A 24,229-nucleotide genomic window follows, 5' to 3' on the forward strand; every position below is an offset into this window, starting at 1 on the left:
AGGAAACCGGAGCATCCGGAGGAAACCCACGCAGACACGGGGAGAATGTGCAGACTCCACACAGACAGTGACCCAAGGCCGGAATTGAACCCGGGTCCCTGGCGCTGTGAAGCAGCCGTGCTAATCACTGTGCTACTGCGCCGATCTGCTCTGGGTTTTCCAGCTCCGTTCCGGGTTTTCCGGCTCCGCTCCGGGTGTTCCGGCTTTGCTCCGGGTTTTCCTGCTCCGCTCCGGGTTTTCCGGCTCCGCTCCGGGTTCTCCGGCTCCGCTCCGGGTTTTCCAGCTCCACTCTGGGTTTTCCGGATCCGCTCCGGGTTTTCCAGCTCCACTCCGGGTTTTCCGGATCCGCTCCGGGTTTTCCGGGTTGGCAGCGTTTCCCGCCAGAGGCGCGGGGAGACCGGGATGGAGGCGCAGGGGCTGGGCCCGGGCCCGAGCCGGGGCCTCGAGTACTCGCAGCTGCGGCGCACAGCGGCCCCGGGAGCGGAGGAGCCGGAGGCCGATGTCTTGGTGCTGCTGAACCTGGCGGGAGAGGCGGAGCTGGAGCTGGGCCGCGAGGGAGAGGCCGAGGCCCAGGCCGGGCCCGCCGCGACCCTGGGCCCGGGCCTGGAGGCCGAGCCGCGGCCTCGAGTGGCTCCGGCCGCCCGGCCTCCCCCTCAGGAGAGCCGCCTGCTGCTGGAGGCCGAGCCGCCCGCCGGCCTGTCCGGGGACGGAGCCGCCGCCTCGGCCTCTCCCGGCGGCCTGGCCGGGACCATCACCATCAACAACCGCAGCCTGCTGGTCCGCATCGAGAACGGCCTCCTGATCCTGGCGGCGCCGGGGGACGGAGAGGCCCCGGAGCGCTCGCCAGGACCGGCGCCGCCGCAAATCCAGCCCCAGGCTGCGGCCTACACCGAGCTGGAGTGCGGCGCGGCGGCCCAGGGCAGCGGGCGGATCCCCCCGGCCGGGCAGCCGCCGCCAGGCCTAGCGGAGGCGGGAAGCCTGGGGCTGGAGTGCGGCCCCGGGCCGGAGGCCGGCGCCTCTTACGGGGACCTGATCCTAACGGAGAGCGGGGATGTGCTGATGAAGCTGTCTGAGGGCCTGGGCCTAGGCCGCGGCAAAGCCTCGGGCTCCCTTTACCCGTGCCCCGAGCACAACTGCCGGGAGGCCTTTGACAAGAAGCACCGGCTGAAGGTGCACCTGCTGTCGCACAGCCCGCGCCCATTCCGCTGCACCGTGCCCGGCTGTGAGTGGGCATTCACCACCTCCTACAAACTCAAGCGCCACCTGCACTCGCACGGCAAGCTCAGGCCCTTCGGCTGCCAGGCCGAGCGCTGCGGCAAGCGCTTCACCACCGTCTACAACCTCAAGGCCCACATGAAGGCCCACGTCCAGGAGCTGGCCTTCGTCTGCGAGGTCTGCTCGCAGCCCTTCGCCACCGCCCTCAAGCTCAGCGGCCACCAGCGCAGCCACTTAGAGCCCCAGCGACCCTTCAAGTGCGACGTCCCGGGTAAGGCCGGGCGGTGATTGTCCACACTAACCGGAAAATGCTGGAAAATCCCAGCGGGTCTGACAGCATCTGTGGAGAGAGAATACACAGTAAGAGTTTTAACAACACCAGGTTAAAGTCCAACAGGTTTATTTGGTAGCAAATACCATTAGCTTTCGGAGCGCTGCCCCTTTGTCAGATGGAGTGGAAATGTGCTCTCAAACAGGGCACAGACACCAAAATTGCGCGTGCCACAAGTGTCTGTGCCCCGTTTGAGAGCACATTTCCACTCCATCTGACGAAGGAGCAGCGCTCCGAAAGCTAATGGTATTTGCTACCAAATAAACCTGTTGGACTTTAACCTGGTGTTGTTAAAACTGTTACTGTGTTCACCCCAATCCAACGCCAGCATCTCCACATCAAGAGAGAATACAACCAGCGTTTCGAATCTGGATGACTCCCCGTCAGAGCCAGGGACTGGTGGGGATAATGAGCAACCTCTTCCAAAAGGCATTTGATAAAGTTCCCCCATGACAGACTGTTCACTGAAGTTGAAGCTTGTGGAAGGTGGTAGAAGCTGGATATGGCCATTTGGTTGAGTAGGTTGGGCCTTGTACTCATTGGAGAATGAGGGGTGAACTTATTGAGACATATCGGATTCTCAGGGGGCTTGACAGGGTCGATGCTGAGAGGTTGTTTCCCCTTGGGGGAGAGTCTAGGACTGGAGGCCACAGAGTAAGGGGTCATTTAAGACAGAGAAGGAGGAATTTCTTCTCTCAAAGGGTAGTGAATCTGTGGAATTCTTTACCGCGGAGGGCTGCAGAGGCTGGGTCATTGAGTATGTTCAAGGTTGAGATAGACAGATTTTTAATCAGTAAGGGAATCGACGGTTATGGGGATAAAGCGGGAAAGTGGAGTTGAGGATGATCACAGATCAGTCATTTCATTGGATGGTGAAGCAGAATTGATGGGCTGAATGGCCTATTTCTGCTCTTGAGTCTTATGGTCCTTCGAGCCTGTTGTGCCATCCAAGAAAATTGTAGCTGATCTTCCTGCTCTCTCCTCATATTCCTCAATTCCTTCAGTATCCATAAACCTATCGGTATCTGCACTGTGACCAATTACAGTATACTTTAGGACGGATGTGCTTCCCTTGGAAAGAAAGCTAACCAGAGACAAGTGTTAAATTACAAGGAGCGATTAATCAAACCAGAGTTGTTCCTGGAATTGTGAAAGTTCACGGGTGATTTGATCAATATTTTCAGGACATTGAGGGGAACCTCCTGTTGATTGGGTAGTCTGGGGCTATCTAATTTTCAGGAATTTAATTAAGAAGTACTTCTACACACGCGCAATTTTGAAACTTCCCTCCATCGAAGGCAATTGGCAATAGGTCTGGCAGCATCTGTGCAGGGGAGAAATAGGCAATGTCTCCGGTCAATGACCTATCATCAGAACCAAAAGTCATCAGCCTGAAACATTAACTCAAGACCTGTTGAGTGTTTTTCAACGTATCAGTTGTTACTACTTGAGGAGGCCATTCAGCCACTCTGAATGATGTTGAGGGCTCAGGAGACCTACTTGATGGCTTTAGATGTCCAGACAGGCTAGTTTTTCAACAGCAATGTGACAGTTGTGCTGTAGCACTGTAAGGAACGTGAATTTGACACAGAGCTTGGTTCGTGATAGCTTTTAAGGGCGTAATTGTGACCATAGTCCAGACACAAGGCTACCCATCGTTGGGAGTTCCCATGCAGGTGCATGTGTGCAGAAATTCAGATGGACATTTTGTTTTTGTATAAAAATGCAGACTAGCATCTTAAAGTGGAAGAGATAGCATGTGTCCTGTTTTAAAGTTGGTAAAACCCATTCTCTGTTGCAGGTTGCGAGAAGACATTCATTACCATCAGTGCCCTCGGATCTCACAACCGTTCCCACTTCCGAGATCAGGAGCACTTCACCTGTTCGTTCCCAGGCTGCGACAAACGTTACGACAAAGCCTGCCGCTTGAAGATTCACCTTAGAAGCCACACGGGTACGGTGATAAGTAGGACAGTCTCATTGTCAACATTTCTTCTCTCAAACTCTTAGTTAAGTGTTGATGACAGGACCGTTTAAAACTGGTTGTTCGGCTGTAAGTATTGATGTTTACAGTGGAGTCACTACTGTGGAAACGACTCTGGCTTTCAGTGACTGAAAGTATTGGAGTTCTCCCCCTTGTGTGGACACTTTTACAATTCACACTTACAGTTTCCTTAAATTTAACAGCCTTTTCCTGCTGGTGACTGTTTCTGTCCTATTGTAGTGACAGACAGATGCAAAATGCATTACACTTCCTCAGTCTTATGGGTTTGCTGCATTCAGTGCTATGAGGATGTTTTCCCAGTTTTGTATCATCACCCGCTGGGTGTTAACATTTTAGCTTTGTTGGAATGCTGTAAAATATTTTGGCTAATCTGGAATAAATGTCACCACAGGTTTTTATAAGGACCATCTTTCTTGTGCAGGTGAAAGGCCCTTTACATGTGACTTCGATGGCTGTGGCTGGTCATTCACCTGCATGTCAAAATTACTGCGGCACAAAAGGTAAATTAAGCCCAAAAATCAGTGTTGGTTTTCATGGGGGTTTCACTTGGGCTGAGCGCAAAGCTGCATTCTACCGATCAAATTTTAATATCTTGTAGTCACTGTTGTAATGTAAGAAACGCAGCAACCAATTTGTACATAGGGCCCACAAACCGCAGTGTGATAATGAGAAGGTGATTTGTTTATAGTGACGTTGGCCAAGACACTGGGGAGACTTTCCCTACTTTTCCCTACCCATTGAGCTGTGGCAGACACATGATGGGACAACCACCCAACCCCCCCCATCTCCCACATGCTTTAAACTTCTCATTTTATTGCCAGGATCTCAAAACCATGAAATGCCTCAGTCTTCTCTTACTGTTATAACTGAAACATTTTAAAATGTTATTCAGACCAGCCATGCTGTAATGAATTACAAACAAGTTTCTGGGCTGAATGACTTCCTGCTTCTAAAACTAGTCTGGTGTTAGCTGGTCGCTATCATTATTTCCCATCTCCTCTTTTACCCTTTTACAGCCTTGGTGTATCCCCCATGTGCGACCTATAGTACTTCACCCGGGGCTCAAATTGTACCAGCTTGCTGGTGCAGTCCTTTCACAGCCTGAAGTTGCAACTTGGCCAGCTCTGATGTGAGTTGTTTTGTTTTCCTCTAGGACCCATGAAGATGATCGGAGGTTTGTCTGCCCTGTGGACGGCTGTGGCAAATCATTCACCAGGGCGGAGCACCTGAAAGGGCACAGTATCACCCATCTTGGCACTAGGCCGTTTGTTTGCCCTGTCGAAGGTGCGTCCCAATTTGTCACGTGTGGGTACAGGAGCCAGACTTTAGTCCCTTGAATTTAGAAGAGCAACTGAGTGCTCGGTAGACTAGAATGAAAAGCCCACTAGTCACGTGAGCACAGAGGCGAAGCGTGGGTGTGATAGAGGTCTCTCCACTTGTCTGGATGGCTAAAGCTGTTGAGGTAAATATTGGCCAGGACATTGGGAAGAATTATCTGCCTGAGAGGGCAGACAAGGCCTCGATTTTAACATCTCCAAACAGTGGTACCTCTGACAGTGCAGCATTCCCTCGATAGGTTCTGGGCTCAAATCTCTAGAGTGGGACTTGACTGTGAGACTGCTACAAGTGAGTTGCAACTGAATCCTAATGTCTGCCATGTTGGCCTGTAGCAATCGCTGGACTTCAAAATGATTAGTTGTGTGTGAAATGCTAGCTTTTGACCAGGTGCTGTATAAATGCAGACCATTCTCTGCTATTCCCCAAATTATGTATTAGATTTTTGGGTTGTATCAACTGAGTTGGGTCACACATTATAGCACAACAAATTGATAGGACGGTAGTGTTCCCATCCCACCTCTGCCACCAAAGTATTTTAGAAGTAGTAATTTTCCAAAAAAACCTCTCAAATTGGATTAGGAAAATGTTACAGAAGCACTGGCAAAAGGATTTACGAAACTGAGGGACTACCAATCCGGGCTGGGCGCGTTACTCTGGAAGTGAGAAGATTGAGGAGTGACCTGATTTGTAGTCTTTAAGATTATGAAAGGGTTTGATCTGGTGGGTCGACAAAAGATGTTTCCAGTTGTGGATGGTGGTAGTGTAACCGTAAGCTAGCCGCTACTAAATCCAATATGGCATTCGGGAAAGCCTCTTTAACCCAGGGGGGGAAATATCCCAGGGAGTGGTTGAGGTGAATAGCACAGTTGCATTTAAGGTGAAGCTGGATAAACACATGAGGGAAAAAGGAATAGGAGGAGATGAAAAGGGTGAGATGAGAAGGGATTGGAGGAGAGTTTAACCCTGATAAGTGCGAGGTGATTCATTTTGGGAGGACAAATTTGAATGCGGATTACAGGGTCAACGGCAGGGTTCTGAGGAATGTGGAGGAACAGAGAGATCTTGGGGTTCATATCCACAGATCTCTGAAGGTTGCCACTCAAGTGGATAGAGCCGTGAAGAAGGCCTATAGTGTGTTATCGTTTATTAACAGGGGGTTTGAGTTTAAGAGCCGTGGGGTTATGCTGCAACTGTACAGGACCTTGGTGAGACCACATTTGGAATATTGTGTGCCGTTCTGGTCACCTCACTATAAGAAGGATGTGGAAGCATTGGAGAGAGTGCAGAGGAGATTTACCAGGATGCTGCCTGGTTTGGAGGGTAGGTCTTATGAGGAAAGGTTGAGGGAGCTAGGGCTTTTCTCTTTAGAGTGGAGGAGGATGAGAGGCGACTTAATAGAGGTTTATAAGATGATGAGGAGGATAGATAGAGTGGACGTTCAGAGACTATTTCTTCAGGTGGATGTAGCTGTTACGAGGGGGCATAACTATAGGGTTCATGGTGGGAGATATAGGAGGGATGTCCGAGGTAGGTTCTTTACTCAGAGAGTGGTTGGGGTGTGGAATGGACTGCCTGCAGTGATAGTGGAGTCGGACACTTTAGGAACATTTAAGTGGTTATTGGATAGGCACATGGAGCACACCAGGATGATAGGGAGTGGGATAGCTTCATCTTGGTTTCGGACAAAGCTCGGCACAACATCGAGGGCCGAAGGGCCTGTACTGTGCTGTACTGTTCTATGTTCTATGAGACTCTTGTGGAGTATAAGCTCTGGCCTGGACAGGTTTGGCGGAAGGCCTGTTTCTGTGCTGTGTGTTGTCTATTTTCGGCATTTGTACAATTGTACATTTTCTATATGTATACATTTTGTATTTTTTATTGGTTCAGATGAAGGTACTGGAGGCATGGGGTATTTTTGTAGAACGAATTGTCTTTACGTAATGCAAGTTTCCTGTGTGCTCAGGTTGTGAAGCTCGATTCTCAGCACGGAGCAGCTTATATATCCACTCCAAGAAACACCTCGAAGATGCAGATGAGGTGAAAACACGCTGCCCTCTCGCCAACTGCAGCAAACTCTTCAACTCGAAGCACAGCATCAAGACCCACATGATGAAGCAGCATAATATCAGCCCTGGTATGGTCACCTAGACTTGCTAGACCTCTGTTATAACCGTGCTAGTGTTTTCTGTCCTTTAACTGCTGGGCAGAGCGGGATTCCAGGAGCTTCACCCTCCCACTGGCATGTTTCAATAGGCACCCTAACAGTGGATATCAAAACCAGATAAGAACATAAGAAATAGGAGCAGGAGTAGGCCATCCAGCCCCTCGAGCCCGCCCCGCCATTCAACAAGATCATGGCTGATCTGAAGTGGATCAGTTCCACTTGCCCGCCTAATCCCTATAACCCCTAATTCCCTTACCGATCAGGAATCCATCTATCCGTGATTTAAACATATTCAACGAGGTAGCCTCCACCACTTCAGTGGGCAGAGAATTCCAGAGATTCACCACCCTCTGAGAGAAGAAGTTCCTCCTCAACTCTGTCCTAAACTGACCCCCCTTTATTTTGAGGCTGTGCCCTCTAGTTCTAGCTTCCTTTCTAAGTGGAAAGAATCTCTCCATCTCTACCCTATCCAGCCCCTTCATTATCTTATAGGTCTCTATAAGATCCCCCCTCAGCCTTCTAAATTCCAACGAATACAAACCCAATCTGCTCAGTCTCTCCTCATAATCAACACCCCATATCTCTGGTATCAACCTGGTGAACCTTCTCTGCACTCCCTCCAAGGCCAATATATCCTTCCGCAAATAAGGGGACCAATACTGCACACAGTATTCCAGCTGCGGCCTCACCAATGCCCTGTACAGATGCAACAAGACATCTCTGCTTTTATATTCTATCCCCCTTGCGACATAGGCCAACATCCCATTTGCCTTCTTGATCACCTGTTGCACCTGCAGACTGGGTTTTTGCGTCTCATGCACAAGGACCCCCAGGTCCCTCTGCACAGCAGCATGTTGTAATTTCTTTCCATTTAGATGATAATCCAATAATGGTTTGTAAAGTCCTGCAGAGGATTGGCCTCTGGCCCCACTGCTTCCTCCAACAATCATGTTAGCAATGTTTCTGTACTGGAATGCAGAAGCAATGTTTCTTCATGGCTGTACTTAGTTTTCCCACAATGGATGGCTGTGGGCTGAGTGTCAACCAGATCATTCGCTTTGGTGACCCTATATCCACTTTATCATCAAGTCTACCTACACCCATCTCCATAACACGGCCTGACCCTGTTTCTGTCTTTGCTCATCTTCTGCTAAAACTCTCATCCGTCACCTTGTTTCCTCGAGACTTGACTATTCCAACATTTGTCTTGCTGGCTTCCCATCTTCCACTGACCATGAACTACAGCTGATATCGTAACTTGCACCAAGTCCAGTTCATCAGTTGCCTCCTGTGCTTGCTGACTTGCATTGACTTGTCAGAAAATGTTCAATCTTAAGATGCTCGTACTCTTTTCAAATCCTTCCGTGGTAGCCCTCTTCACTCATTCTACTCCTTTAACTCTTCTTAAAACCTACCTCTTTGACCAAGCTTAAAGCCACTTCTTTGAACGCTCCTGTGAAGCTCCTTGGGGGATTTTACTTTGTTGAACATGCTATATAAATGCAAGTTGTTGTCTGTGACACATCGCTATCTAGGTTTAACTAATAGAGGGGCTGAAAATTAGGACGGGTTTATTTGAATAAATAAAGAGTAACTATTTCCAGTTGTAGGAGAATCAATATCCAAAGGACACAGGTCTACGGTAATTAGGAGAAGAATCAGGGCGGGTTTCAGAATATTTTTAACGCAGTGTGATCTGGAATTCACTGCCTGGACAGGTGTTGGAAGCAGTTTCAATAATAACTTTCAAAAGAGAGTTGGATAAATACTTGAAAAGGAGACAGTTGGCGGAAAGATTGGAGAGTGGAAACTTTAGATGGCTTTAGCAGAGTTAGCACAATGGGCTAAAGTAGCCTCCTTCCACACTGTGTTTCTGTAATTTTAAATAGAATTGGTAGCGTCTGCTCTGAATTGATAGATTTGCCAAACATCTCTGTTTCAGATTTGTTCTCCCAGTTGGAGATGACGGGCTCCTTGACCCCAAGCAATGAGCTGACCAGTCCGAGCCAAGGTGACCTCAGCAATGTGGACATTGCCTCGCTCTTCACCACCGTCCCTGTCAACCCAGTCAGCATCTCGCCAGACATATCGCTCATCAGCTCTGGAATCCTGACAATTGATGCTGCCTCTGTGGGATCCACTCTTGGAGGGACGGTTTCTGTTAACAGCAACGCTATGGCACAAGCCTCAGACCCTCTTATCGTAGCCACCACGGATATGTCACACGCCATAGACAGCACCCTGGCCCTCACTACTGGCGTCTTGCAGCAAAATAGCTTGAATTTGGAAGGTGTACAGCCAGTCAGTACGGAGCCGCTGGGGTCCCTAAGCTCCTTGTCGATGCGGTCAGTGGGAGCCTGTCAGGAACTGCAGGGTCTGTCATCTAGTGGAGCACTGACCCCTTCCAGCAGCCTGGGGAGCAGCCATGTCCCAGAACTGTTAACTCCAACTAAGGTGGAACGTCACATGCTGAGTGTATCTGATATGATGAGCCAGCAGGAGACGGGCAAGGTGGTCACTCAGTTTGTCTTCTCCAGTTTAAACCCTCCGACTGGCAACTTCAGCGCACAGAAAGAACTAGAATTAAACATGGTGCCCTGCTGCCCCTTTCTGGTAGGTAGTAATTGTGTTGTAGACTTACAATCATTGAGAAAGTTATGCTAATCAGGTGAGATTGAGTAAGTTTGGGAAGAGACTTGTGTGGAGTATAGGACCAGCAAAGACTGTCGGGCTGAATGGCCTGCTTTCAGAGCTGCAAGGTTTTGTGTAACTCGGGTCTAATTCAAATGGAAACTTTGAGTTCAGGAAGTGAATAAGTTGTCCATTGTTCAACTAACCCATGTACATGTGGACATATGAATTAGAGCAAGGTGTAGGCCACTCAGCCCTTCAAATCTTTTTTGTCACTCACTAAGATCATGGCTGATCTAATTGTTACCTCAAGTCCCCATTCCAGCCTACCCCCAATAACCTTTCACCCCTTATCAATTATGAGAAAAATATAAGCCATGATTGAATGGCGGAGCAAACTCGATGGGCCAAGTGGCCTAATTCTGCTCCAATGTCTTATGGTCTTATTATCAAGAATCTAGCTACCTCCGCCTTAAAAATATTCAAGCACTCTGCTTCTGCCACCTTTTGAGAGAGAAAAATTCTCATCTCTGTCCCAAACAGACAACCCGTTATTTTTAAACAATGACCCCATGTTCTAGATTCTCCCACAAGGGGAAACATCCTTTCTACATCCTCCCTGTTTAGTTTCCTCAGGATCTTGTATGTTTCAATCAAGTCGCCTCTTACTCTTCTAAACTCCAGCAGATACAAGCCCAGCCTGTCCACCCTTTCCTTATAAGACAAGCCACCGATTCCAGGTATTGATCTAGTAAACGTTCCAAAGCATTCACGCCCTCCTTAAACAGGGAGGTGAATGCTGTACGCAGTGCTCTCACCACTGCCCTGTGTAATTGAAGCATCATCTCCCCAAATTTGTATTTGTCTTTCAAGAAATGACAGCATTCTATTAGCTTTCCTAATTACTTGCTGTATCTGCAAACCGGTCTTTTGTGATTCACGCACGAGGACACCCAGATCCCTCTGCATCTCAGGGCTCTGCAATCTCTCACCATTGAGATCATAAGCTTTTTTTTTTATCCCTGCCAAAATGGTCATTTCACATTTTCCCAAATTATACTCCATTTGCCAGATCTTTACCCATTCATGTAAGCCATCTTATGGCATTGTGACCTCCTGTAGCCTCTTCACTACTTCCTTTCCTATCTATCTTTGTGTCATCATCAAATTTAGCAACCACACTTTCGGTCTCTTCATCCAAGTCATTTATATGAATTGCAGAAAGTTGAGGCCCTGGCATCAATCATTGTGGCATACCAGTTGATTTGTCTTGCCAACCAGAAAATTGACCCATTTATGCCCACTGTCTCTTTTCTGTTAGCTCGTCAATCTTCCCCCATGTCAATATGTTACCCCCTTACACCATGAGCTTTTATTTTCTGTAATAATCTTTGATATGGCACCTTATCAAAGCGTTCTGGAAATCTGAGTACAGTACATCCACTGGTTCCCCTTTATCCACAGCATGTTACTTCTTCAAAGAACTCTGATAACTGGGTTAGACATGATTTCCCTTTCACAAGACCATTGATTACCTTGAATTTTTCCAAGTGCCCTGCTGTCTTTAATGATAGCTTCTAACATTTTCCCTATGACAGATGTTAGGTAAAATGGCCTTTAGTTTCCTGCTTTCTGTCTCCGTCCCTTTTTGAATAAAGGAGTTACATTCGCTATTTTCCAATCTAATGTAACCTTCCTGAATCTAGAGGACTGTGGAAAATTAAAACCAATGCATCAACTATCTCACTAGCCACTTTTAAAACTCTAGGATGAAGCCCGTCACGACTGGGAATTTTCAGCCTGTAATTTCAAACGATTTACTCAGTACCACGCCTCTGGTGACTAATTTTCCTGAGTTCCTCCCCCCTCCCATTTCCTAGTTTATTGCTGTTTATTGGATGTTACTTGTATCCTCCAGAGTGAAGGCCGTTGCAAAATACCTGTTTAATTAATCTGCCATCTCTTTATTTTCCATTTTTAATTCCCCAGATTCACTTTCTATGGGGTGGCGCAGTGGTTAGCACTGCTGTCTCACAGCGTCAGGAACCCGGGTTCGATTCCCGGCTTGGGTCACTGTCTGTGTGGAGTCTGCATGTTCTCCCCGTGTCTGTGTGGGTTTCCTCCGGATGCTCTAGTTTCCTCCCACTGTCCAAAGATGTGCGGTTCAGGTGGATTGGCCATGCTAAATTGCCCCTTAGTGTCAGGGGGACTAGCTCGGGTAAATGCACGGGGTCATGGGAGATAGGGCCTGGGTGGGATTGTAGTTGGTGCAGACTCGATGGGCCAAATGGTCTCCTCCTGCACTGCAGGGATTCTATAGGACCAATGCTCACTTTATCTTTATAAATTCTTACTATTCGTCTTTATATTTAGAGCTAGCTTTCACTTGTAGTCAAATATTTCCTGCCTTATTAATTGTTGTTACTCTGCTGTTTTTTATATTCTGTAACAGACCAGTTTATCCATCCCACCTTTCTCTCTCTTGACTTGTCAACTGAATGTGAAAGATCTTGTAGAATTATTTGAATGGGTGCACTGAATTCTTTTGGAAAGTGGGGGGTTATTGTCCTGATAGGCATTGTTCAAACAGGTCCAGGAGAGCAGCTTTGTGTGTGAATTGTCAGCTGGGTTTAACAGCAGCGAATCCGCAGCAATTCCTTAGATGTGAACTGCTGTCTTTATGTTGTGGGAGGCTTGGTTATGCAACATTGCAACAGCCGATTTTACCAGGGCTGAGGGAATTTGGATCGATACAGAGACTGGAGTTGCTATTCTTCTCCCGGAACGGAGAAAGCTATGTGGAGATTTACTCGGAATGCTCAACATTGAGAGGTTCTGATGAGTAGATAAGAAGCGACTGTTTTCCAGTTCTGATATAATAGTGCTGTATTGTTAGAAGCTGCTTTTCAGCACAACATTTACCATTGCTGTTATTGAGTGCTTTTTCTGACTATCTGTACATTTGCTTTAAGCTATCACTAATGAATGAAATGTTATCCAGGAAAGCGGGGGATCAGCTCGGACAGATTACAGGGCTATCCAGCTTGCTAAGAAAAGGAAACAGAAAGGAGTTGGAGGCAGCACAGGTAAGGGCTGCTCTTTCAGCGTTGACTGAGAAAATGAAGAGCGATTCTTTCTCTGGCTTCACCGGGTGTGCTTGCAACTTTCTTTCCCTTTCCATTTGTCAGCACCCTGATCCACACGCCCATTACTTGTAGGAAGGTCATTTGGGAACACTACACATACTGCCCATTAAGAGGGTACATGAGGTGACTCGAGTATCACCCTGAGAAAGAAAGACCACTACAAAGATGTGCGGGTTAGGTTGATTGGCCAGGCCAAATAGACCGTTAGTGTCAGGAGGGCAAATGTGTGAGGTTGCGGGGATGGGACGTGGGTGCGATTGTTGTCGGTGCAGACTCGATGGGACGAATGGCCTCCTTCTGCACTTGTAGGGATTCGCTGGTTTGATTTATTATTGTCACAGTGAAAAGTATTGTTTCTTGCGTGCTATACAGACAAAGCATACCATTCATAGACAAGGAAACAAGTGAGTGCAGAATGTAGTGTTTACAGTCATAGCCAGGGTGTTGAGAAAGATCAACTTAATGCAAGGTAAGTCCATTCGAAAGTCTGACAGCAGCAGGGAAGAAGCTGTCCTTGAGTTGGTTGGTACGTGACCTCAGACTTTTGTATCTTTTTCCGAAGGAAGAAGGTGGAAGAGAGAATGTCCGGGGTGGGTGGGGTCCTTAATTATGTTGGCTGCTTTTCCGAGGCAGCGGGAAGTGTAGACAGAGTCAATGGATGGGAGGCTGGTTTGCGGGATGGATTGGGCTATATTCACAACCCTTAATTATGCTAAGAATGTTAATGCTAATGATTCTACGACTTGCATTTGTACAGTGCCTTTCACAACCTCAGGATGTCCTGACATCCTTTACAGCCACTATTGTTGTAATGTCGGAAAATGTGGCAGTCAGTTTATGCAATGAGTAAATGATATTCAGTGATGTAGATTGAGGGAGATGAATGTTGGCCAGGACAATAGTGAGAATTCCCCTGAATTGCTATCAATTAGCCACGGTATCTTTTAATACAAGAAGGTGCTTTAGCGAACAAAATCTGATACTGAGCACATAATTAGAATAGTTGGGTGCTTGATAGCTGGCACAGACATGATGGGCTGAAGGGCCACTTTCTGTGCTGTAAAACTCTGACTAAAGGAGATATTAGGGCAAATGACCAAAAAGCTTGGTCAAAAAAGTAGGTTTTAAGAGACATCTTAAAGAAGGCAGAAGAGTTGTTTAGGGAGGGAATTCCAGAGCTTAGGGCCCTGATGGGTGAAGGTGTGGTCACCGGTGGTGAAATCATGGAGCTGATGGGTCAAAATCTGTAGATTTTCTGGGGAGGATTGCAGATTGGAGAAGATTACACAGATAGAGAGCAGCAAGGTCATGGGGAGATTTATAAATAAGGATGGGAATTTTTGAAATTGACGTTGTTTAACTAGCAGCAATGAGGACAGGTGAGGCCTTAGTTTAATGTCTCACCTCTTCAGCACAACCTCTCTGACATAAGGAGCGGGAGTAGGCCATTCGGCCCCTCAAGCTTGCTCTGCCATTGAACGAGGTCGTGGGTGAATTTCAATCTCTCTGACATTTCCACACACTATCCTCGTACCCCTGGATACCTTTTAATATATGGACATCTATCAATCTGTTTGTTGGACATACTCTGATCCTTCACAGCCCTCTGGGGTCGTGAATTTCGAAGATTCACCATCCTCTGAGTGAAGAATTTCCTCTTCATTGCCCACGAGGTGCTGGAGGCCATCAGCAGCAGAATTGTACTCAACTGCAGTCTGTAAACTCATGGCCTGACATACCATCAAGCCAAGTGGTGAACCCTGGTTCAATGTAGAGTGCAGGAGGGCATGCCAGGAGCAGCACAGGGCATTCCTAAAAACGAGGTGTCAACCTGGTGAAGCTACAATATAGGGCTATGTACATGCAAAATAACATCAGCACCAAGTATTAGAGCTATGTAAAAAAGGATAAAAGCAAATTACTGGGAATGCTGGAATCTGAAACCATTTTCTCAAGTATGAGCGCTAAGCGATTCCACAACTAATAGTTCAGATCCAAGCTCTGCAGTCCTGCCACATCCGGTCGTGAAGAGTGGTGGTCAATTAAACAACTCACTGGAGGAGGAGGCTGTGAATGACTCTTAATCTCTGGATTGGGACTTGATCCCACGATCTTCTTGGGATGACCAACACTTTAGTCCTTTGTCCTGTGGAAATGCACTGGCTTTTGTGGAATATTGATTGTCAGAAACATGCTAGGGTGGGAGTTGTAAGGGAGAGGCTGAGAGAAAATTTACAAGAGCTACCTTTTTTCTCTTTCCCACTGCCTGCTCCCCCTCTCTGCTCCTTAGCTGCTAACTCAGTGATTATGTTTTATCCCATTTTAAGAGAATGCCAACAGTGCCGGACAAAGGAAGAAAGTCAATAGGGGACAGTCCACACCATCCACTGCTGTGAGCCAGAACTGTCGCTTTGGAAACGTTATAATGCCTGCTGGTGGCCTGACTATCCGTGACCCGACTACAGGAGCTCCCTACGTCCAGACACAGCTCTTGCAGGTAAGATTTCTCGGTGGCTCCAAGTATAAGAGGTGCAGCAGAGTACAATACAACATCTGGTGTCTCAGCTGGGTTTAAAGGTCTATTTTCAGTAATGCTCACAATAGCTTCATTTTTAGAGCTCATAAACACAACGGATGTATATTTCCTTCAAAGTAAAACCTCGCATTGGCCTTTAATGCAAGGAGGTTGGAGTACAAGAGTAAGGAAACCTTGCCCCAATTGTATTGAATGTTGGTGAGTGCTCTGCAGCTTTGGTCTCCATATCTAAGGAGGATAAACCTGTTTTTGGAGTGGGGATGCCGGCCTTGGACTGGGGTAGGAACAGTAAGAAGTCTCACGACACCAGGTCAAAGTCCAGTAGGTTTATTTGGTAGCACGAGCTTTCGGAGTGCTGCTCCTTCAGTACAGTGAAGATTCACTGGATTGGTTCCTGGGATGAGAGGCTGTTCATGGGGCCTATATTCTAGGGAATTTAGAGGAATGAGAGGTGATTGCAGTGAAAGGTGTGTGACTCTGAGGGGGTTTGAAGGGTAGGCACTGTTTCCCCTGACTGAGCGATGTGGAACACGGCTCAACCTTGGGGCAAGGGGTCAATTGTTTAGGGATGGGGAGAAATCTCTTCACGCGAGATGTTGTGAATCTTTGGAATTCTCTACCCCAGGGGGTTATGGATAACCAGTTGATGAATATATTTCCAAAAGGTATTCAATAAAAATTACTGTACAAGATAAGAGCTCATGGTGTTAGAGGTGGTATATTAGCACGGATAGAGAATTGACTAACAGGAAACTGGTTGGGGATAAATGGGTCATTTGCAGATTGGGAGTGCTGCAAAGATTGGGGCTTCAACTAGTTACACTTTATATTAATGACTTATAGAGTGGGTCTATATTGTGACCAAATTTCCTGATGGTGCAAAGATATGTAGGGAAAAAAGTTGAGGAGGATAGAATCTTCAAAGTGTTCTAGATGGAATGTCAGTGGGCAAACAATAGCCCGATGGAGGATAATGTGGGAAAAGGTGTGTCCATTTTGGCAGGAAGAACAGAGCAGATTGTGTTAAATGGAGGGACCGCAGAATGTTGTTTCACAGACGGATCTGCAGCTACAGCGAGTCATTGGGAAAGCAACTGGAATGTTGGTTCTGCTTGGAAGAGGAACTCCAGTTGTGTACTGCGGCTGGGTCATGATTTACAACTTGTGGGGGCTGATCATTTTGAAGCTATTTCCTCCCCCAAGTCTCACCCACCACAGACTGTTAGCACGTTCTGGAGTTGGACTGGTTACTCAGCTCCCTCCCAGTACGTGGATGAGACTGATCATAGCCAGTGCTGCCCACTGCCTTCTGGCTTCAGATTTTTACAATGGAACTGATGCATTGTTCTTCACAACAAGCGTTTACCTGTGAGGATTTCTTGTTCTCCTGAAGCTCTACCTTTTCCCCATGCTGGCAATCTGCATGCTCGTGTTAACAGCCTGTGTTCATTTATCAATCTTCAAGATGCAGCTTGTTTTCGGGTTGACAGTTTGGTGTCTGTGGTTTCATTATCCCAGACTTTCGTAAGGGTAATTCTATCCTCTTTAAACTTTGATGATTGCTGCAGATTGGTTGGAAATTGGACTGAGGGATTTGAAGCAATGTTAGTTATGTCTGGTAGATATAAATATGGAGCTGTTTGGAGACTGGCCCACGACTTCCTGGCTCCCCAGCATCAGATTTGGGGTGTATCCCAAAGCTGGGGAATCCTTCTGGGAAGCTCCCAGGAAGGATTTACACAGCAAATATCCAGAAGCACTAACTTCCCCTGGACAATTGGGCCGAATTGGGAACCATCCGGCAGGGCGATTTTACTGGGAACCATCCGACAGGGCGATTTTAATCAATAACTTCAGATGGTTCTGTCAGTAATACACTAATAGTTAACTCTGAAAGAGTTAGAGGAAATAAAACCCTTCTAATTCCAGAGTGAAGACCCAGACCGAGCATCACATGGGACCCCCCCCCCCTTCCATTCTTGTGGGAAGGCTAAATCCTTTTGAATTTTTTGTGTTATTGTTGACACTGCTGTTTGGAGTCTCTCCCTGGACATTCTCAAATGACTGACTGCTGCTGGTTGTTTTTTGGTTGTTTTAGTTGAGTTTATTTACACCATTAACTCTGTAAGCAGGATACTGAAACCATGGGGAGACATCAGTGAAGAGAGGCTTTTCAAATGGGGACTGGAGTAGGGAATATCCAGGGAGATGAACTGGAGGATTTCACCATTGTGCAAGGCTGTAAGCAGTGGAAGGTTGTTTCCACTGGCTAGCAGATCAGTCAGTAGGGTGTGGACTTGAGGATATGTTTCTTGGTGGGTTCAGCCCAATGGTGACCGTGGAATCTGTGTGTATGAAGAGTTGCTGTTGCCTTTACTCCCGTTTACATAAACTGAGGGTGAGTAAATTTAAGGCTGGGGTTGAGACTCCGCTGACTGTGATTGGCACGTGCTGGATTGTAGAGTCAAGAACCCTGCGTCATTTCAGAAATGGCTGAGTGCTGTGCTGGGAACTGCGAGGATTGAGTTTGATAGGACACCGAATGGCCACCTTCCATCAGGTCCCTCCTTCTGATGTATGTTATTAAACGTTTTCTTTCAGGATGACCCGTCGGGAGATGGGGATCTGGCCTTCCAGCTCACAGCACAGTCTACAACATCCCATTCGCAGCTCACTGTCGACCTTCCTGTCAATATTCTGCAGGTACCACATTACAGAGATGTTACTTCATAAAACCTTCTCTCGGATTGTTCTCTCAGAGCAAAGAGGTTAACCAAAGAGTTACGGGTTTAGCACTGAAAATCAGGAGGGCTTCGATAGAATAGGGAGGAAGTGTTTCCAGTGACAGCATGATCAGTAACCAGGGAGAACATAGATTGAAGGAAACCGGCACAGCACAGGGAGGAGGGAGAATGATGCAATGAGTTGTGACGGGAAATGTTTCACCTGAATAGGCAGTCAGTGGATGCACATTCAGTAGCAACATTCAATGGGGATTGAATCAATACTCAAGGGGGGAAGGTATGGAGAGCAAGAGGACAGATCAGGGGAGTGAGACTGATCAAATAGCTTGTTCAAAGAGCCAGGAAAGACACAATGGGCCAAATGGCCTCGTGTGCTTGGAGATCTTGGTTTTAAATGGGTCTGATTCATGGCCCGTTGTTCTCGTTCATTCGCTGCAAATAGCTTCAGGAGTTGCAGCTTGTGATCCAGTGTGTGTAACTGTTGATGTTTTTGGTCTGTTGTGTATTATTCTGCTCATATCACTCAGCCTTTAAATCCTCAACCTTTTCTTCACAATCACAGCATGGTTACAGCAGAGGAGGAGGCCATTCGCCCCATCATGTCTGTGTCATCTCTCCAAATGAGCACTGCACTCAGTGCTGCTCACTCACTTTCTCCCTGTAACTTAAAAGGGTTCTTCTGGCCCAAGAAGCTGCAGCCTGTTTAGTTTAAGATGTTGTATAAATGTGTCTGGTTTTGGGTGTGAGATTAGTGTTACTAACCAATGCTTCATTTGATCCTTACAGGAGCCTCACCCATCAGTTGAAGATGACAGCACTGGCAACTCCCAGTTTACTGGAAGCACGATAAACCTTCAGGACTTGGAGTAACTGACAGTAGGGTTCAGGTCTAGCTATGAAATTTGCACTTTCGACAGAGCCAGACACATCCCAGGAACTGGGGGGTTCAGACTGTGGTTCTGGAACTGTTGTATTGCCCAGTGCTGGAAATCCAATCCAGTGGTTTAACTGTGCTTCTGTAAGTCCGATTTCCTGAGGAACACGGGCTGTGATTCCACACCCAGAATCTGGGGTGAACTACAAGCTGAGCTTTGAATTTTAGGCTCCTGGAATCTGCAGTCTGCTGCTGAAGGAACGAGAAAAACTTGGCACGTCAAGCTTAAGGTTGAAGCCTCCAATTTCACAATGACAACTTCTGGGAAAAGGCAGCAATTCTAAAGTTAACAGGAGGGCTGTGTAATTTGGATTCTTTTCCCTCAGAAAAGGAGAGAGTACTGCCTGCCATCTACATACTTTTTCTCTCCTTTTTCTAAATACACGTAGCAGTCAAAGCAACAAAGCTGTGATCTGTGAGAGATGTGAGTTGGACTTTGACATTTCTTTCTACATCTGCCTTAAAGAGGTGATCTGGGATCGACTGGAGGTGGAATTTAACAGCTCGGTTGAGCCTGATTCCTGCTGTTCAAATCTCTAAATGACTTACCTGTACCACAGTGTGCGTGGGATACAGAGCCTTGCCACATACCTTCACTGCTGAGATTCTGAAACTAAAATCGATTGAGCCTTCTCCCAAGTCCAGTTACGAGCAATCCAGTGTTGTATTCTAAAAATGGAGTGTCACGGGCGTCAGTGAGTAACTGCCTGCCTCTGGTGATCTCTGGCTGTCATTAATGCACTGTATCTGGCCTCCCAGCGTTGGCTGGTGTCGGATTGTGCAAGAATGACCGCATCTTCGCCGAGATGCTTGGCCCACAAGCTGCTGTGAGTCTGGGAAATGTGTCTAATGTGTGTCTCATCATTCTCTGCTCTCTGGATGTTTGGTCAGGGAATGTGAACCTTCTGTGGCAGCTTGTCACCACAAACCTTGCCTCCTTAACAAGTTTAAATATGTATATTTTAAATGTTTTTATATTGTACAGTATGTATATTTATTTATTCTTTTGTACATTTCTAAAGAATATTTGTGTGGAAGGAGATTCTGAGTGAGCAGAAATGGTTGAATTTGCACTCATTTCTACTGCCTTTGCATAAATTATACACCACGGAGGGCAGTGAAATTATGGGGGTGGGGGAGTGTTTGCGTATTTACTGAGCATTAAATCTCCAATGAGGATAGAAATGGACTCTGGCGATTTTTAATTTCCACTATTAAACTATTGGGAGAGGGGAAATAGCCCACTGCCCTGCCCCCAGTGTCTCTGGCTTCGTTCAAACCTGTTACTACTTGTGCGATTCTGGCACAGACACTGTATGTTCTGTGTACAACTGCAAGTGTTAAAACTATTTAATGGCCTGGTTAATGCTTAAGATTTTGAAACTTAAATCTTCCTACAATTTGTTTGTCTGTGTTGAGGGTTGCAGCGGTGTGCCCTGAACTCATGCAAGGCAGCAGATTTATATTAACAAAATAAATGGAATTTTGGCATTTGTCTCCAGCTAGTGGCCTTTCCTTGGTAGTTGAACCTTTTTAAACAGGAGCAAGTGTTTATTGCAGAATAAGCCTCTGCACACAGTAGTACTTCCAACATTTTGTTTTGATTATTCCCTCTGGTGGCTGTCACAGCTGCGGCATTTGGTATCATGGGAATGGTCTAAAGTAACACTCTGAGAATTTTAATTCCATTTGAAAAGGAAATAAGCTTGTATTGTGAAACTGACATTGTTAAAACTCCAACAAGTTCACTAATGTTAGTCAATCAGACTTGGTTACTGATCTTAACAGTAAGAGAAAGTTTATCTAATGGTGATCAAAATATGACTAAATTCAATGATTGGTTACAAAGGAGAAACGTGGCACAGTTACTAAGATTCTAGTAAGTAATCTCACAACAGGTTAAATCCAACAGGTTTATTTGGAATCACGAGCTTTTGGAGCACTGCTCCACTAACTAGTGAACTAACCTCCACTCACCTGATGAAGGAGCGGCGCTCCGAAAGCTCGTGATTCCAGATAAACCTGTTGGACTTTAACCTGGTGTTGTGAGACTTCTTACTGTGCTTACCCCAGTCCAACACCGGCTGAGGTGGGCAGATTCAGGTAATGTTGCAAATGGCAATTAGGAAATGGCAGGCTGATGAATAATTTGATCAGGAAGTCCTGTTGAACAACAGTCGAGAAAGAGGATAATAAGAACTAGGAGTAGGCCATCTGGCTCCTCGGGCCTGCTCCGCCACTCAATAAGATCATGGCTGATTGTTTCGTGGACTCAGCTCCACTTACCCGCCCGCTCACCATAACCCTTAATTCCTTTACTGTTTTGAGATTCCTGCACAAGGACATCCAGGTCCCACTGCACAGCAGCATGCTGCAATTTTTTTACCATTTAAATAATAGTCCATTTTGTTATTCCTATCAAAATGGATGACCTCACATTTATCAATATTATATTCCAACTGCCAGACCCTTGCCCACTCATTTAGACTATATCCCTTTGCAGACCTTCAGCATCCTCTGCACACTTTGCTCTGCGACTCATCTTAGTGTTATCTGCGAATCTGCGACACACTACACTTGGTCCCCAGACATTCCAGGAAAACCAATAATATCGTGAGTTCCCATGAGAAGACTGGAAGGAATTGATGGGAGTAGATAAAAAGCTTTTCTTCTGGTGGGGTGGGTAAGAGGGAAGACGACGGGATGAAGAGAACCATAAAATCAAGCACTGGACACAGGCTTCCAGTCACAAAAATGAGCTTCGACCTTCACCCTCTGCCTCCTGCCACTAAGCCAATTTTGGATCCAATTTGCCAAATTGCCCTGGATCTTGTCGAAAGCTTTACCATGTCGACTATATCAACTGCACTGCCCTCATCTACACACCTAGTCACCACCTTGAAAAACTCAATTAAATTTGTTAGACAATCTCCCGACAAAGCCACGCTGACTATCCTTGATTAATTCTTGCCTCTCCAAGTTGAGAATTCTGTCCCTCAATTTTTTCAAATAATTTCCCTATCACTGATGGGTTATTGGCCTGGTTTTATTTTATTACCTTAGTGCAGGGGGAGGGGTGGGGGGGGAGGATCTCCCCGGGGCCTGTCCAAGGGGCCATCAACAAGTCCAGGCAGTCGAGCAGGTTGTCTTAACTGTGTGCCTCTCTGTAGCTCTGTTCACGGCTGGGGAGGGGGCAGGCAGTGTCCACCAGTGAGTTCCCAGCCATCAGTGACTGGTGGCTGCATCAACAACCCCCAGGAACAATACTTTGGTTTGAAGTTTCCTTTGTTCTGTTAAAGGGACTGTCACCCTGTTTAATGTGTACTAATCAGTTGTTCTATTTAAAAGTGTATAAAATCTCAGTGACATCACAGAATGGGAACTGGGATCAAGGGTTGCTGGCAAATTGATTTTCTATGTGTTACAGTGATGTCTACGCCCACCCAAACCTTTCGCCAGTGGAACAATGTCAGGAGTTGGTGTCTTTTAGGTGAGTGGCACAGCAGGTTACTGCCGTCGAGTTGGTAATCTGGTCTTGATCTGTTGTCTTAACCTGTTTTGAAATGAATGTTCTCTGACTCCTCAGCACAAACTCCGATCACATCAGGAAAGAGGACAGCAAATCATCATATTTATTTCAAATAATTCATTATCTGTGAATACAAATTACACTGCAATCTAAACAAGACAACTCAAACTGCTCCAAACTGTTTGGGTTGGACACGGCCACAGCTTCCTGCTGGGCTGGGTTAGTTTGGAAGGAAACAAGTCATTGATAACTGCTTGAAACAAACAATCGCAATTGGCCTTGGCCAAGCGTGCGATTCAGTAATGGGAGCAGAACATTTTAACATCACAATATCTGTGCACCTGCGTTTCGCTCCTTCACACATTGTACATTTAATAACTAAAATAATACTCTGTCTCCTCCTTCTCCTTGTCGGTGGTGATTTGGTTTTTCTTCTCCAGCTCCTTCATTAAAGGCGGCTTTGATCGATACACGAGTCGCCTCACGGTCTGCAAAGATGAGCAGAAATTAGTGTCAGAGAGTTCACAAAGACTTCACCCGGCCCCGCACTGCCACTCAGTGCCTGTGGTCTGCAGAGATATCTGTATCTCTCAGTTTGAAGATCTGGGTTCAAACTGGAGCACAAATGCTTGGATGCCACTCCCAGTGCCAACAGGATTGAAGGACAACCTCACTTGATGTTGTGTTAAAGGGGGAGCAAGGATTAAGATGAGCTCAGTACAGTTTAGCGTGGGGACTGCGACTGTGAGTCATACCTTTTTCTGGTGCTCAGCCTGTGATCTGAGAATAGCTCGGTGCATTCGCTCCTCCTGATGAAGTTTCTCTTCCATTAGTCGCTCCTCCCTTACCCTGTGGTACAAGAGGCAGTATTAAAGATCAGATCAGGAACTCCAGGGTATTTTATGAAGTTAGCTCAGATGCCAACTGTTTGTGATTTTGGCATTCGGGTGAGCAGAAGGTCTTTTGCTCCAGATATGAGTCTGTTGACCCATGAGGAAGCTTTTAGAGACAGGAGGGTGTGGCTGAGTGAGGCAGGTAGAGGGATCCAGGAGGTAGGGTTGCAGGAGCCTCAGTCCCTGAACTTGTCCAACAGGTTCGAGATTCGTGCTCCCTGTGTGGACGGGAATGGGGACTGCAGAGAGGATGAGCAAACTGACCACGGCACCGTGGTGCAGGGAGCCGTTCAAGTGAGGGGAGAGAAAAGAAATGTAGTTGTAATTGGGGAGAGTGTAGTTTGGGGCATCGACACTTCTCTGACCAGGATCGAGAGTCCCGAAGGTTGTGTTGCCTGCCTGGTGCTCGGGTTCGGGATATCTCACCTGGGCTGAAGAGGAACTTGGAGTGGGAGGGTAAAGACCCAGTTGTCGTGGTCCACGTAGGTACCAATGACATAGGTAGAACAGGAACAAAGGTTCTGCTAAGGGATAATGAACAGCTCGGAGCGAAGTTAAAAAGCAAAAACAAAAAGGTAATAATCTCTGGATTACTACCTGAGCCACGAGCTAATTGGCACAGGGTCAATAAGATAAAGGAGGTAAATGCGTGGCTCAGTGATTGGTGTGGGAGGAATGGGTTTGAATTCATGGGACTTTGGCACCAGTATTGGGGAAGAGGAGACCTGTTCCGATTGGATGGTCTTCATCTGAGTCGTACTGG

General features: G+C 46.7%; 2 protein-coding genes across 5 annotated transcripts in view; one reads left to right on the forward strand and one right to left on the reverse strand.

Moving 5' to 3' along the window:
* Positions 1-359: 359 nt before the first annotated feature.
* Positions 360-20,540, forward strand: LOC144491761 (zinc finger protein ZXDC-like). 4 transcript variants are annotated; one of them, XM_078210017.1, is made up of 10 exons: positions 360-1,486; positions 3,348-3,500; positions 3,973-4,051; positions 4,705-4,835; positions 6,853-7,023; positions 8,996-9,666; positions 12,686-12,770; positions 15,158-15,327; positions 17,968-18,069; positions 18,897-20,540. In XM_078210017.1, exons 1-10 carry the CDS (start codon positions 403-405, stop codon positions 18,978-18,980), a joined length of 2,730 nt encoding a protein of 909 aa, XP_078066143.1. In that variant the 5' UTR covers positions 360-402; the 3' UTR covers positions 18,981-20,540. The 4 variants fall into 4 exon arrangements, 2 of the variants coding, with proteins under 2 accessions (XP_078066143.1, XP_078066144.1); XR_013497497.1 differs by lacking the exon at positions 12,686-12,770; XM_078210018.1 differs by lacking the exon at positions 17,968-18,069.
* A 2,114-nt stretch (positions 20,541-22,654) lies between these two features.
* The window catches only part of cfap100 (cilia and flagella associated protein 100), a 74,228-nt gene continuing 72,653 nt past the window's right edge, over positions 22,655-24,229 (reverse strand). Inside the window, exons 15-16 of the mRNA XM_078210034.1 lie at positions 23,329-23,422; positions 22,655-23,061 (exon numbers count right to left, since the gene is read on the reverse strand). Of these exons, the coding sequence (XP_078066160.1) occupies positions 22,945-23,061; positions 23,329-23,422 (211 nt within the window). The 3' untranslated portion in view covers positions 22,655-22,944. The remainder of the gene's footprint in view (positions 23,062-23,328; positions 23,423-24,229) is intronic.

This window comes from Mustelus asterias, chromosome 3, assembly GCF_964213995.1.
Source record: "Mustelus asterias chromosome 3, sMusAst1.hap1.1, whole genome shotgun sequence".
Classification (NCBI taxonomy): Eukaryota; Metazoa; Chordata; class Chondrichthyes; order Carcharhiniformes; family Triakidae; genus Mustelus; species Mustelus asterias.